Consider the following 14,210-nt stretch of genomic DNA (forward strand, 5'->3'; position numbering starts at 1 on the left):
CTGTTATCTTGAATACATATTTCACACATCACGAACATTTCATTATCTTTCTGTGACATAATGCTATGTCAGTGTCAACCTAAAACAATCGCTTACAGATAAAGATGGGTCCTTGTCATTCGATTGACTTGTCAAAGGAATTGACTGCAAGCGATTAATAAAGTAATGTCACATATAACTATGTATTTTTAGGTTTTGGGATCATCTTATTATTAAGAACATTTTCGACTTAGTCTTGATGAAAGCCATATGAATCGTTCACAGATATGGATGTATGGGACTACACAAAATATGGTATGAAATCTGGTCCAGATATTTCATAAATTTATCATCCTATATCAGCGATGAAAACATTTTATTGAGCCATTTTAGGGGTATATATTTTTCTGTCGTATTTTCCCAAACAAACAAAAGATCACAATGAAGCAAACTCACAACTTGTTTCTGGTCTTTCTTAGAACTTAACCTATAATTTAACATATTCAAATGGCACACGTCAAAGTTTGAATTTGAAGGCAATCAAAAAGGTGGCGTCTGTCGGTTTGTCTTCTTTTTTCTCTTCCTTGGAGGTCCATCCAGAATGTTATCCTCGGAATCATGGCTCTTTGATTGATTGTCCCCTCGTGCTGTGTCATCTTCATCGGTAGAGTCAGGCTCAGGATTATTTTGGATGTCTTCCTCACTAATTACATGACAAATCATATCAATCGATATTAGTACAAAAGAGAAAGGGAAATATCATTTTAAAGCAAAGATTGTATATCTATTCACCGTGTTAACATCTCCATTTTAAAACATGTATAAAGCATGGCAAATATGACCAGTGATATGAAAAAAATAATTTGATCATTCAGTATAAATCTTATTAACCAGTTTCGGAATAATGATGACTATCGTTTACTACAATATTTTAAGGGAAGAAAATGTCAAGAAATTAAAAGCACGATGACTATATTGCTATCTTAAACTTATTAATATATAATTAAAGAATTATCAATAGAAAATGGGGAAGGTTTAACAAAGATCAACATGATTAATAAATGCATTGATTAAAAGATGGAGACATTATAAACTTATTACATTAATCATACTTATTGCCTATTCCACAATAGAGTCATCAATGTTAGAAGAATGTTGTATTTTTTTTAAGGAACAGGTTGGAAGATGATAAGTAAGAGTGAATTTAAGGTATAAAACAGGTATAAAGCAAATAACAAGTATTTGCGTGTGCGTTATGGTTCTCTTACCTTGGTTGTAGGTGACCTGGCGTTACTGCAGACAGGCCTGTAAAGTGAGATAGAGGGAGAGAGAGAGAGGGGGGAGAGCGAGAGAGAGAGAGAGAGAGAGAGAGAGAGAAAGAAAGATATTAGGGAAAGAGAAAGAGGAAGAGTAATAGAAAAATGTAGAAAAATTAAAAAACATTATTAGAAAGAGATAGAGAAAGAAGAAGATAAAATAATGGGGGAACTTATCGTTCGCACATGCCAGATCAACTGTTTGGAATCAGCTACCACAGCCTTTTAAAGTGAGCAATATTGTCCATTCTTCCAATTGTTCACTTAAAATCACCAGTTCCAAACTGAACTGACTGTGATTTAATTCAGTTCTTTTCCAGTCTATACAAATCTTTGTGATTAATTCAACAAAAACAACAACAAAAAATCCACACCGTGTCTTAATGTAAACTTCTTGTTTCCTGATTTCGATGTACTACGTTTTATACGGCATCACATTTTTCATGTAGGCATACTTTCCCAGCGCCTTCAGCATTTTGCGAAATGTAGAAAGCGCCTTCTACATACTCAATATAATCGATATTCTCTCCTCCTGATTACATTTCCCTCTACAAAGCTTTATACTGTTAAGATCTAAGTATAATTAGGGGTCCATCTTATCTTACCCTCACGATATTTACCTTCAGATATTTTGCCACTTTGTGCATTCACACCGCTGGTGGATGGAACATCCAAGTCGTAGTTATCAAGTTCGTATGTGGGTTTGAAGCCAGTACGGTGGCCTCTGATATTTGTTCCAGGAATTGAAGTGGTACTACTATTGGGAAGGTCCGACGAAAAGGAAGAGTTGTTTATTGCAATGTCCTCTCTAAAATGATTGGTCTCTAGTCCTTGCGAGTTCACTTGAGATGCTACATAGGTCTGAAAGAATCGATCGAATTCCTTGACAAGATGTGTTGTCAATTCGTCCGATTCAATCTTGCTGTGGTCGGACTCTGCCACAGTTCCTGCCTTCTGATCTGAAATATACTCTTGTTGCGACGTTTCACAAAGTTGGGGACACCCTGGTGGAGTGACGAAGGGTGTGTATTCTATCTGTTGATGCACGGATCCTTGGTGTGACGACAGAGGTTCGTGGGCTCTACTAGTTGGACGGGATGTTTTCTCTGACAGCGTGGGGTGAACAAGATGTCTGATGTATTCGATTTGTTGTTTAAGATCTTTTTCCTTCAACTCTTCAAACCTTTCATCTAAATGTAGCTTCTTGTTAAAGAAATGGTTCTGAGAGTAAAATACACAGGCAAAATTATTTTAAACAATGAAACAGTGATATTTCGTTGCCCGCCCGTCCGCCTCATTTTCTCTCCCCATTCTCTTTCTCCCTCCTTCACAAACGCAAGAACACACGCACACACACTGATCTTTAGACTCTATGTTATAATAATTGGTAGGTCTTCAAGCCTATCCCCTGATCAATGACTACGTACTACTAAACACAATTATTTATATTGTAGGCCTATATGGAACTGATTTGTTACAGGATGGTTATCAAATTGATGACACCATTAATAATATTTGTTGGTCATTTTGTAGGGGTATAATGTAGAACATCAAAATACTATGCTGTATAATCAAAAATTCATGTGTTTCTGTTTTTTAATAGCGATCATTTTTTGTAACATATTCTATGCAAATATTATGCAAGTGTGGATCTACATTAAAGGAATATCGACCCTCTACTGACGAGCTTTTCTAAACTGTATGGGGCTTTCTCTTCTCAGAATGACTAAAATATTATTCAATTACATCTAGTTTTACACTGATATCAGGAATATCTAACGGTATTCTTTTGAAAAATCTGCATTTGTAAACGAGCATACCAAGTATTTCGAAGTATGTTACTATTCTCTTCTCCATATTGTGTCGTTCTTGGTATGAGCTTATGATCATGAATGTTATGAATATTGTGGTTAGTAAAATGGGCCGCATAGAAGACTAACATAGATATATAAATATATATGTGTATATAGAGAACTTGATGAATAAATAAATAATGAAAAACCTAAGCCATTGTGTACAATTCAAAGCGAGATCAGAACAAAATGATTACAAAATGAATTTTCGAGGTTATTGATATGTATATTTATGTGTTGATACCTTTGAAGATGGACCCTCAGGAGCAATCACCTCGTAGAAGCCTTCAGGAAACCATAAAGGGGGTTCATGTGCATCCTTAATCGTGAGCTCAATGAGACTCATAGTGGTACAAGAAATTGACAGTTTCATTATTCATCATTCAAGGCTATGGTGTAACCAATATCTTCTATTTCATGTATTCATCAGAAGCGGATCTAGAGGGGGGGTTGGGGGGGTTGCAACCCCCCCCCCCCAAAAAAAAAGGGGAAAAAAAGAAAAAAAGAAAGAAAAAAAGAAAGAAAAAAGAACGCACGCTGGAGAGAAACCCTTTCAAGTGCAAATATTGTGAGAAGATATTCAACTCATCTGGTAACTTAACCAAACACATGATAACTCTGGATATAACTATGTATTAAACTGTTACTTGATTTAAAAAGACGTTATCATGCACTGCTTTTTATGGTCTCCATTGTGTTAATAGATGCCAGGAAAACATCACTTACGGGGTTCAAATAAACACCCAAAAAAAAATCGGCTCGCCGCTTCGCGGCTCGTGGACGATGCTCTGCATCGTCATTATTTTGGTCAAACCCACCCCTTAGCAAAAAGCTAGATCCGCCCCTGTTCATCATATATGTATTACATAGAAACATCTTGTAAATCACCTGTGAGGATGAGGCCTGACGAGCAAGTTCATGGTAGAAATCATCTAGAAGGAAAAGATTCATGTATTCACCGTCAGAGTCCTGTATCGTCAGGTCGGTAAGACAAGGCAGTAGACCTAGAAACCTGGCTAGGTCACGCAATGCTGATGGATTATTCTCACGTAGATCACAACCCTCAATACACATCTTCTCTATCTGTTGAGATGACATTTATGACATAAAAATGAGAAGAAAAATAGAGATATTTCAATTTAAACGATAGGAAATAAATGTTATACTTTTATCATTTTCACGATCGTAAGTGTATCAATTTCATTGTAGGTTAAGATGCTATTGAATTAGGAAACAATAATGATGTAATAATTACTGCATGTCCATCGAATTATGATCAATAGCAAGCGCATTTTTTGTAAAATGTGATGTCTCGATTAACATAAATATTACATTCTTACTTATTTAAACTGTAATTGAGCTTTTAGCTTGCAGTTCTAAAACAAGAAACATATTAAGGGGTGTGGCAGGAGCTGCATTTACTGAACATCCCGGTCATAACGGGTCGATTAATAAAACCAAACAATCAGTCACATTATCGTTATAACACACATTCAAATTACTTTTTTATATTAACTGTCATGTTTAAAATTGCCCCAATGAAATAGTTGTACAAAGTTATTGACAGTTTCATCTTTCAGTGCAACGGTGTAACCAATATCTGCTATTCCTTGTATTGTATTAAAACACCTTGTAAATCACCTTTGAGGATGAGGCCTGACGAGCAAGTTCATGGTAGAAATCATCAAGAAGGAAAAGATTCATGTATTGACCGTCAGAGTCCTTTATCGTCAGGTCGGTGAGACAAGGCAGGAAACATAGAAACCTGGCTAGGTCACGTGATGATGTTGGGTCATTCTCACGTAGATCAAAACCCTCAATACACACTTTCCCTATCTGTTGAAATTGCATTCATGACCCAATTAAAAGAACAAACAAAATTAGAGATCTATCGATTTAAACGATAGGGAATAAATGTTATACTTTTATCATTTTCACGATCGTAAGTGTATCAATTTCATTGTAGGTTAAGATGCTATTGAATTAGGAAATAATAATGATGTATTACTGCATGTACATCGAATTATGATCAATAGCAAGCGCATTTTTTGTAAAATGTGATGTCTCGATTAACATAAATATTACATTCTTACTTATTTAAACTGTAATTGAGCTTTTAGCTTGCAGTTCTAAAACAAGAAACATATTAAGGGATGTGACAGGAGCTGCATTTACTGAACATCCCGGTCATAACGGGTCGATTAATAAAACCAAACAATCAGTCACATCATCGTTATAACACATTCAAATAACTTTTTTATATTAACTGTCATGTTTAAAATTGCCCCAATGAAATAGTTGTACAAAGTAATTGACAGTTTCATCTTTTAGTGTAACGGTGTAACAAATGTCTTCTTTTCCATGTGTTAAATTAAAACACCTTGTAAATCACCTTTGAGGATGGGGCCTGACGAGCAAGTTCATGGTAGAAATCATCAGGAAGGAAAAGATTCATGTATACACCGTCAGAGTTCTTTATCGTCAGGTCGGTGAGACAAGGCAGGAAACATAGAAACCTGGCTAGGTCACGTGATGATGTTGGGTCATTCTCACGTAGATTACAACCCTCAATACACACTTTCCCTATCTGTTGAGATGCCATTCATGTCCCAAATAAAAGAAAAAACAAAATTAGAGATCTATCAATTTAAACGATAGGGAATAAATTATATACTTTTATCATTTTCACGACCGTAAGTGCATCAATTTCATTGTAGGTTAAGATGCTATTGAATTAGGAAATAATAATGATGTCATAATTACTGCATGTCCATGGGTGTCGATCCTGGGGGATAGGGGGGGGGGATATATCCCCCCCCCCCAATATTTCGAGTGGGGGATGGCCTGTACAATCATCCCCCCCCCCCCAATAATTCGCCATCAAAAAAAAAATGAAGAGAAAAATTAATGATGAGAGCCCGATGAGAATAGTCAATGGTTATTACTCGCAAGATGACCATCAATATACAAATTTTGCTATCTCATTTACATAATACATACATATATCAATAGAAAACGAAGTTAATGAGACAACCGTATATGAGAATGATTATTATGTCACAAATTATTTTTGTTTTATTGAAAAGCTGATGTAGGCCTCTGTTTTATATTCAAACGTAACAGGCATAAGATAGTTAAGGCTTTTTCTGAAGGTTAGAATGTTATTAAGTTTGAAGTTTTGTTTATAACACCCTTCCAATAATAATAATGCACCTTCTAAGAATGCCACATCACTAAGATTATTTTGAGGATTTTGCTTTTGAGAGCAAGAAGTAGAATAATTTATAGTTTTTGAGAAAAAAATAGTGCTCTGCATGGTCAGGGCCTTAGGGCAATATTATGCTCATATTTTAGAGCGTATCTGGTATGATAAGTATATCTGGGTGAAGAAGGAGATAATGGTAGTTTGTTGTTTGATAGTTGGAACGTAAGTTTTATATTATGTTTTTAAGAAACAGACAGTTTGTATGAGGAGTGGACATTTTCTGTCATTTTGAGAACCAAATTTTGCATCAGTGATATTCTGTTTCATTGAATTGAGTTTCCCGCAGAGACGATTCAGTTGTTCAATAAAAGAAGGAAGAGAGTCAAATGATGAACCAAAAGCAATATGTTTTTCATTTACTAATGAGAACTATTTTTTTTTAGATTGTTGTTTGGAGACATCAATATTCATTACATGTATGTTTCTATCACAAGGAAATAAAGAATTTTCTGTCTTCATGAACCTTTCCTGGTTACTTATTAATGCATTTGCCCACTGGTAACATAATACTTTCAGAACTTGATATCCCTCACCATTGTCTAAATTTCGTTTAAAAATAGACGATATCAGTCTGGTAGGCCTACACTGCAGGCAAGAGTCAGGACTAACATTTAGCATGTTATTAATTTTATTACCACTCTCATATATTCTCTGAAATGTTATCTTTATTGAGGGTGACTTGAAAAAGCTAATAACTTGGAAGGGATGGGCAGGCGCATTGCCAGGTGTGGCGGTGGGAGTGGTCGCCCCCCAAAAACGCCGGCCAAAAAGAAAGAAAAAAGAGAAAGAAGAAAGAAAGAAAGAGGATGTAGGAAAAAAGGGATTAATTGAGTCAAGAACGGTACAACGAATCATCTTCTTTCTCTAATAAGATAATGAAACGTAAAAGCTTCCGCGCTTTGCGCGGGAGCGGGGAAACTGTATTCAGACAAGGATTTAGAGTCGAGAACGGTACAACAAATCTTCTTTCTCTATTAATTTAATGAAACGGCAAAGCTTCCGCGCTACGCGCGGAGGAAGGGGAACTTGATTCAAACAAGGATTTACTCATAGCCTGCCATGAGACTGCATGCACGCTATTGTTTCTCTGTTTCTTGCATACGAGCACGCTTTCGTAATAGCAGTTATTGTTCATGCCCATTGGACTGTGCCTAGTGTTTTATTCGCGCTATTGTTAGTACCATCGCGTTAATCAGATTATCTCGTTATAAATCTGGCACTGGGGGGATTAGCCCTGTGGCAGGATAAGAGTTAAGAGTCGAGAATGGTACATCGAATCGTCTTCTATAATAATCTAATGAAACGTCAGAACTTCCGCACTACGCGCGGAAGAAGGGGAACTTGATTCAAGCAAGGATTGAGAGTCGAGAATGGTACATCGAATCATCTATTTTCTTCAATAATTTGAAACGTCAAAGCTTCAGCGATTCGCCGGGGAGGGGGAAACTTCTGACCGCCCCCCCCCCCTAAATTGAAATGCTAGTTACGCGCTTGTGGAGGGGGTGCAACCTGCCACACGCTTCTACCACTTGGTTGCTATGATCCATTGCCGAAAATATTTTGGCACCTATCATCCCCCCCCCCCCCCCCCAACCACGGATACAAATCGACACCCTTGTGCATGTCCATCGATTTGCGATTAATAGCAAGGGAATTTTTGGTAAAATGTGATGTCTCGATTAACATAAATATTACATTCATTATTATTTAAACTGTAATTAAGCTTTTAGCTTGCAGTTCTAAAACAAGAAACATATTAAGGGGTGTGACAGGAGCTGCATTTACTGCACATCCCGGTCATAACGGATCGATTAATAAAACCAAACAATCAGTCACATTATCGTTATAACACATTCAAATAACTTTTTTATATTAAGGCGAGGCGTCAAAAATAAATATACCAGCCGGTGGCAGCTAACTGCACTTATGCGTCTTGGCTGCATTTTTTAAATTAGCTCAGCCGGCTACCGCCTGGCGGTAGGATATGGCATCCAAAAGCATGCGCCGGCTGCCGCCGTTCGAATGGAAACCGAGCCTCGGAAAAAGCTAGAAAACATGAGGTCAGCCTGGCTGCCGCCGACGGGAGGACAGTGATATGCCGCCAAACTCCAGCCTCTCGCATGGGAGCCGAGCCTCTTCTTAATGAGGTCGTCTGGGCCCCCGCCGGCCTAATTGAACCAGCCACCCGCCGCCTGGTTCACCGCCACATCCTGCCAAACGATATCTTCATAAAGCAGAATCTAATTTGTCAGAGCAAAATAAACAGCGCCATCTTATCATCACTGATAAATAACTCAAAAAACCAGTAAAGCCTTGCGAAAATAATCTTTTCAGATTGGACAGCCTTATAAACCCCAAAACAACAATAACAACTTGTCACTAGAGACAAATATGTGGTCATTCTTTTCTGATATGCCTTTTTCAATAAAGAGACCAGTCGTACCGTGGATATATGTGGGCTCACTTCATGTAGATGCATCCTGCCTGTAAATGGATTAGATGCCTTGTATTTTCATATTCAAAAAAATAATTTTGGTAACAACATAAGATTTGCTATTTTAAATTACTGGCTCGCCTATTGTTGTTAATACCCAAATCATATATTTGTGTTTATTTTTGTTATGCTTCAATGATATAAATCCTATTTTATACCTTACTTTAAGAATTTTTCCTAATCCTGCCATCTGATTGGTTGAAAGTGAAGTCGTGATTTTAACTATGCCCGCCACAATGATCTGTTTTTAAATATGCCTGCCAAAATGTTATCTTTGTCAAGTCGAGGTGAGGCAGATAATATTATCTTTGTCAAGTCGAGGCGAGACAGACAATATTTAAATTATATTATAATATGCCGCCGTCATGTTCTGATGAGTTGCGTTTGAAAGATAAATTTCAGTCTAGAAATCAGGGGTACTTTGTTTTTCGAAGAATTTAGAAAATATAAATCTAACGTACATCTCTATGAGTTATTTGGGGACTGAATAGATAATAAAAACAAACATGTCAACGGCAAGCAAGACAATGAAGCATATATTATCGTATAGCTTTTTATTAAATGAATTTTCTGTAAATATATTGAGTAAATAGGTCGATAATAGAAAAGGGTAGAAGGTATAAACAGTTTTTCTTCGAGTGTATTTTTTTCATTTAAAATAGAAATTCTATAGCTCTATTAAAAAGAAAAAGAAAACAAAAGTTATGTCGAGAATGCAAGTGCGTGATTAGAAGGAAAGATAGAAATATCAATAATTGTCCGGTCAGCGCACGTCTTAATTATTTGTCTTTAAAAGGCGGCCAAATTCAAAGCTCCCTCTATATAGAAAACTTCTCCAATCGGTGCCCGTTGGTCCCCCATGATCCTCTTTTTCTTATGTTAAATAAGAGCTGAGTTAATGAGATAGCCACCTGTCACAGTGACCTCGCTGGCTCGCTGGGCGGTCTAATCCCTTCTGGCTGAAGAAGTAAAGCCTGTTTTTAAGGAAAGAGAAGATGAACTCTTAATCCATGTCTGAATTTAATTGCCCCCTTCCCTCTCCTGCGCGAAGCGTGGAAGCTTTGACGTTTCATTAAAATATTACTAGAGAAAGAAGACGATTCTTTGTAGAGTTCTCGACTCATAATCCTTGTCTGAATTAAAAATAAATGTTCTTTGTCTCACTCTGCTACTTTTTCTTCCTATGTCCTCTTCCTTTATCTCCTTTTTTTTGGGGGGGGGGGAGGGGACCTTATTGTGACACTGGCAGGTCACGTATTGGCATGGGGTTCAGGGACGGAGCCCCCGGGAGCCCAGGGATTTTAGGCGTTTAATTTCGGTCAGATAAACATTTAGGGGCCCGCTTTAGGGCCTTTGGTTTGGTCCAGAAGGCAGAGCCGCCGGAAGCTTAGGGGTTTAAGGCGTTTTTATTACGGTCAGGTGAGTATTTTTTATACCATATTATTTTGTGACACTGGCAGGACACTCTTTGACTTGAGGTCTAGGGGACGGAGCCCCCAAGAATTTCAGGGGTTTTAGGCATTAAATTACCGTCAAATGACCATCATTTAGCAACATTTGTAAGTCACCGTAAGGTTATGGAATTAGAAATACACCACGTTTGAATTTTGCCTCCCCCGATCCACAACTTGTTGGCTTCTTTTCTTTTCTTTTCTTTTCTTCTTTTCCCCTTTCCTTTATCTCCTCTTTTCCTTTTTTCGTTCCCTTTCCTTCTTTCGCTCTTAATTTTTTTTTATTGGAGTTGGGTTGGGGAGGGTTGGGGAGGGTTGGGGAGGCAACAGCCTAAGAGGCAAGGCCCTCGATCTCCTTACCCCCTTTTCTTTGCTTCTTCCTCTTCTTTGACCCATGTATTGTTCGTGAAAGCCATGCAATACTGTTTAATGCGCCCACAGGCCTTGCAGGGATGGCGCATAGAGTCCCTTTTATATACCAAGAGTTGTGACACGAAGCGTCCGTTTTGTTGCGTTTTGTTGGAAACAGTTATGGCGTTTGAATTATAATTTGGACATGCTTGGAGTCATCAGTTGATTGGGTGAAACAAGCCCCTTGCGTGCAGCAGGGGAAAATAAGGCATGCCATTAATGGGGTGCGACCCATGCCCTCGACGTGCCGGGCAGCATGCTAAGATATTTTATTCGTCATGCTTTACTCAATATAATTACAGAACATTCATCAAACATTGAACATCCGACAAATCTAACAAATTTAAAAAAAGAATCACCCCCCCCCCCCCCACCTTCACACACACATAGCCTATGCCATGCCGACACTTTGGGTAATTCAAGTTAGGCAGCCTCAACCCGCGCCAGAACAATAGAATCTGACAAGCCGGACAAAAGCGATCAAACTAGTGTTGAGTGAGCGCGCGAATAGTAAAAAGCTACTAGTGTATGACAACAGATGCTTAGTTGATGAGCTCGCCATTGACTTGTTTGTTATTATTTGTATCTATTAAGTCCCCAAATAACATATAAAGGTGTACGTTAGATATAGTATTTGATCGTGAATCCTAACTTTTCCTTTCATTATGTCTGTTTAACTTTATGTTTTCTATTTGTTTCCATGACGCGCCGCCCCACGAAAAAGCGTTGAGTCGCCGAGCGCGCGACTACGTAGTAAAAAGCTACTAGTATATGACAACAGATACCTCATTGTTGAGCTCGCCGTTGATATGTTTGTTATTAAGCCAAATAATAAAAATATCGTGTTTCTCGTCCAGACTTTAACACAAAACGGAGGAGGCATGCAGGGCATTACTTTTTACTATAGGATTTCCCGGCCAAATTTGCGTGTTTGTCATTCGAATTCATTTACTTTGTATTTAAGTTAGCGCAGATCGGCTTTGCCGTGCCAATTATCATTCAATTTTCCAGTTTTTGTATTTAATTTAGGATTTTGGTCGAAGGGTTTCATAGATCTGTCATTCAATTTAGAAACTGCTCAACTAGCATTCAAATTAATATTCACTTGTCGAAGCGTATTTTTTATCATTCAAATTAACCCCTGTCATTCGTATTCGTAATATTTTGTATTCAAGTTAGGAATGTTAGGGGGAAGAATTTCAACAAACTTTTACAATTTGTAAATAATGCAGTTAAAATGCATCATTTGCCATTGGGGTCTAAGCTGTTATTCCATTTATTTATTTTCAGGACAATGCAGATGGGTGTAGTCAGACATAAAGTAAAGAAGGGGCGAAATCAAGGGATAAGGCATTTCTGCACAGACATGTTCATATACCCGGGAAAGGTTGGGGTACCCTCAATCGCCCCCCCCCCCCTTTTTTTTTGTTTTACTACAGACTCGGAATTTTACACAAGTAATTCACATCGTCTCTTATACCCAGCGCACCACTCTGTTTTTCTTAAAGAGTTTCATAGATCGATGACTAAAGACATGGCTAAATAATGAATCATGTTCAAATTGTTGACTCTAGTACCTACCCCAGTCACAATATTGTACCCTTCTTCCATAATGAAATTATGATGAAATTATGATAAATTTATGATTAAACATAAGACAAACATCTTCCTTACATGAACATTTACAAGTATGCTGAGACTATCAGGTCTGTAGATGCAAGTCGTTTTTTTCTTCTTAACAATCAAACTTAAATGCTGATGAATATTAGATCAATCTAATAAGTATAAGTGTATAATTGCAAGAAAATGAAATATGATGAAATACACATGAAAAAACAATCTTGAAAGAAAAAGAATGAGCTATAAAAAGTGTGTAATAAACGATACATGTATATTGACCATCAATTGAAGTGCACAAAGTGCTAATTTGAATGCTACAAATGAATTAGAATGCTAAAAGTACACCGTCGCGTTGTCAGAAAATCGTGTTGCGCCAAATCGAATGACCAAATAGCTAAAGAAGCACATCGTTTATTAATATGAATGAAACATACGTAGATTCTAACGAAAATTCCATAGATTTGAAAACTAGAAAAGGGAATATAAACCCGGTATATACCTGACTGCACTAAAACCGTCGAATTTGAACGCACGACAAATTAATTTGAATGGGAAATCCTATATTTTTCAATTTTTTTCCAAGATGGCTGCCAATTGCTTATTATAGCTGGCCAAGCCCATTTATTCATAGATATTGTGCTAAGTGAGTATAGTGATGAAATGTATGACAAAATAAATGATTTGTATCACTTTAGAAGATATTTAAACAAAATATATATCACAGGCTTTTTTGTTGGGGGGGGGGGGTTCCGGAATAGTAAAACAAAAAAAGGAGGCGGCGGCCAAAAAGGAGGCGAGAAACACTTCGTTTTTGTTATTTGGCCTCATTCATATCTATTTAGTCCCCAAATAACCGATAGAGGCGACCTTAGATTTATATTTGTTCGAAAGATAAAGTGCCCCTGATTTCTAGACTGAACTTTAAAACGCAACTCATTAGAACTTGAAAACATGACGGCGACATATATTAGGCCAAATAAAATAAAAATGTTTAGCGTTCTGCCTTTTAAAAAAATAGGAAGGAGGAGGCCTTTTTTCTTCTTTTTTTTTCTTTTTCAAAATGGCCGCTTGGTACATTTTCCCTGCAGCCAAGATGGCTGAGGGGATTTTTTAAATTTTAAAATCAGAAATAGATCCATTTTAAAGATACAATGTCCCTTTTGCAGCCTACATCAAATTCTGCAGAACTTTGCAGGAATTATGAATATGTTATGTATGTCCTATCTGTGAAATTTAAACTTGAGCAGTGTCCTAATATTCAAATTATGCAATGAAACTGGTTTACTTGCTTGACTTCACTGTCAGACACTATTGGGTGACTGATTGGCTGTTTTCATCTTTGGTAATAACATATATATATTAAGTGAGCTGTAAAGGGTACATGAGCATTTGTCTACATCAATAACCCACTTCTTGTAATGGCCAAAATTAAACTAATTGAATCTTTGCGAAGCATAAAACGTACGACCATTCGGTACAATGGTCTGAAAATCAGACTATTACTTACTGGCTCTATAGCTCCTAAGTCGATTCGACGACTAATAGTCTTTATTTTCCCACTTAAAGACATGTTCAAGCTCCCTCTTTTTAGGGAAGTTCTAAATTAGTATTGTCTTTCAAATGCCGTTGGAATTTAACCTTTTCATTTTTTGGCCTGCAAATGGGACATAGTACCTTTAACAGTGTTTGTATGTTTTTTTTTTACTTTAAAAAAGAAAACAAAAAAGGAGGGGGCCCTAAAAAGGGAAGCGGGCGGGGACGCTAAACATGTATATTTTGGTTAATTGCCTTATGCTGTTGTTGTTACTTGTTCGTGTGGCG

The 14,210-nt window shown here is 37.2% G+C and overlaps 1 protein-coding gene across 1 annotated transcript; it reads right to left on the bottom strand.

The window, feature by feature from the left end:
- Positions 1–519: 519 nt before the first annotated feature.
- Positions 520–4,999, bottom strand: LOC105444821. The gene is made up of 5 exons (XM_030984124.1): positions 4,790–4,999; positions 4,037–4,231; positions 1,916–2,516; positions 1,248–1,284; positions 520–682 (listed from the first exon to the last, which is right to left on the bottom strand). The coding sequence occupies exons 1-5, from the start codon at positions 4,997–4,999 to the stop codon at positions 520–522; spliced, it is 1,206 nt and encodes a 401-aa protein (XP_030839984.1).
- Between the last annotated feature and the right edge of the window lie 9,211 nt (positions 5,000–14,210).

Source organism: Strongylocentrotus purpuratus, unplaced genomic scaffold, assembly GCF_000002235.5.
Source record: "Strongylocentrotus purpuratus isolate Spur 01 unplaced genomic scaffold, Spur_5.0 spur5_contig_833, whole genome shotgun sequence".
Lineage (NCBI taxonomy): Eukaryota > Metazoa > Echinodermata > Echinoidea > Camarodonta > Strongylocentrotidae > Strongylocentrotus > Strongylocentrotus purpuratus.

Coding starts and splice junctions, on each gene's coding strand:
- LOC105444821 (XM_030984124.1), bottom strand. CDS start 4,999: ATGCAATTTCAACAGATAGGGAAAGTGTGTATTGAGGGTTTTGATCTA. Junction 4,232..4,789: donor GTCAGGCCTCATCCTCAAAG/GTGATTTACAAG, acceptor TCATCTCAACAG/ATAGAGAAGATGTGTATTGA. Junction 2,517..4,036: donor GTCAGGCCTCATCCTCACAG/GTGATTTACAAG, acceptor TTTTACTCTCAG/AACCATTTCTTTAACAAGAA.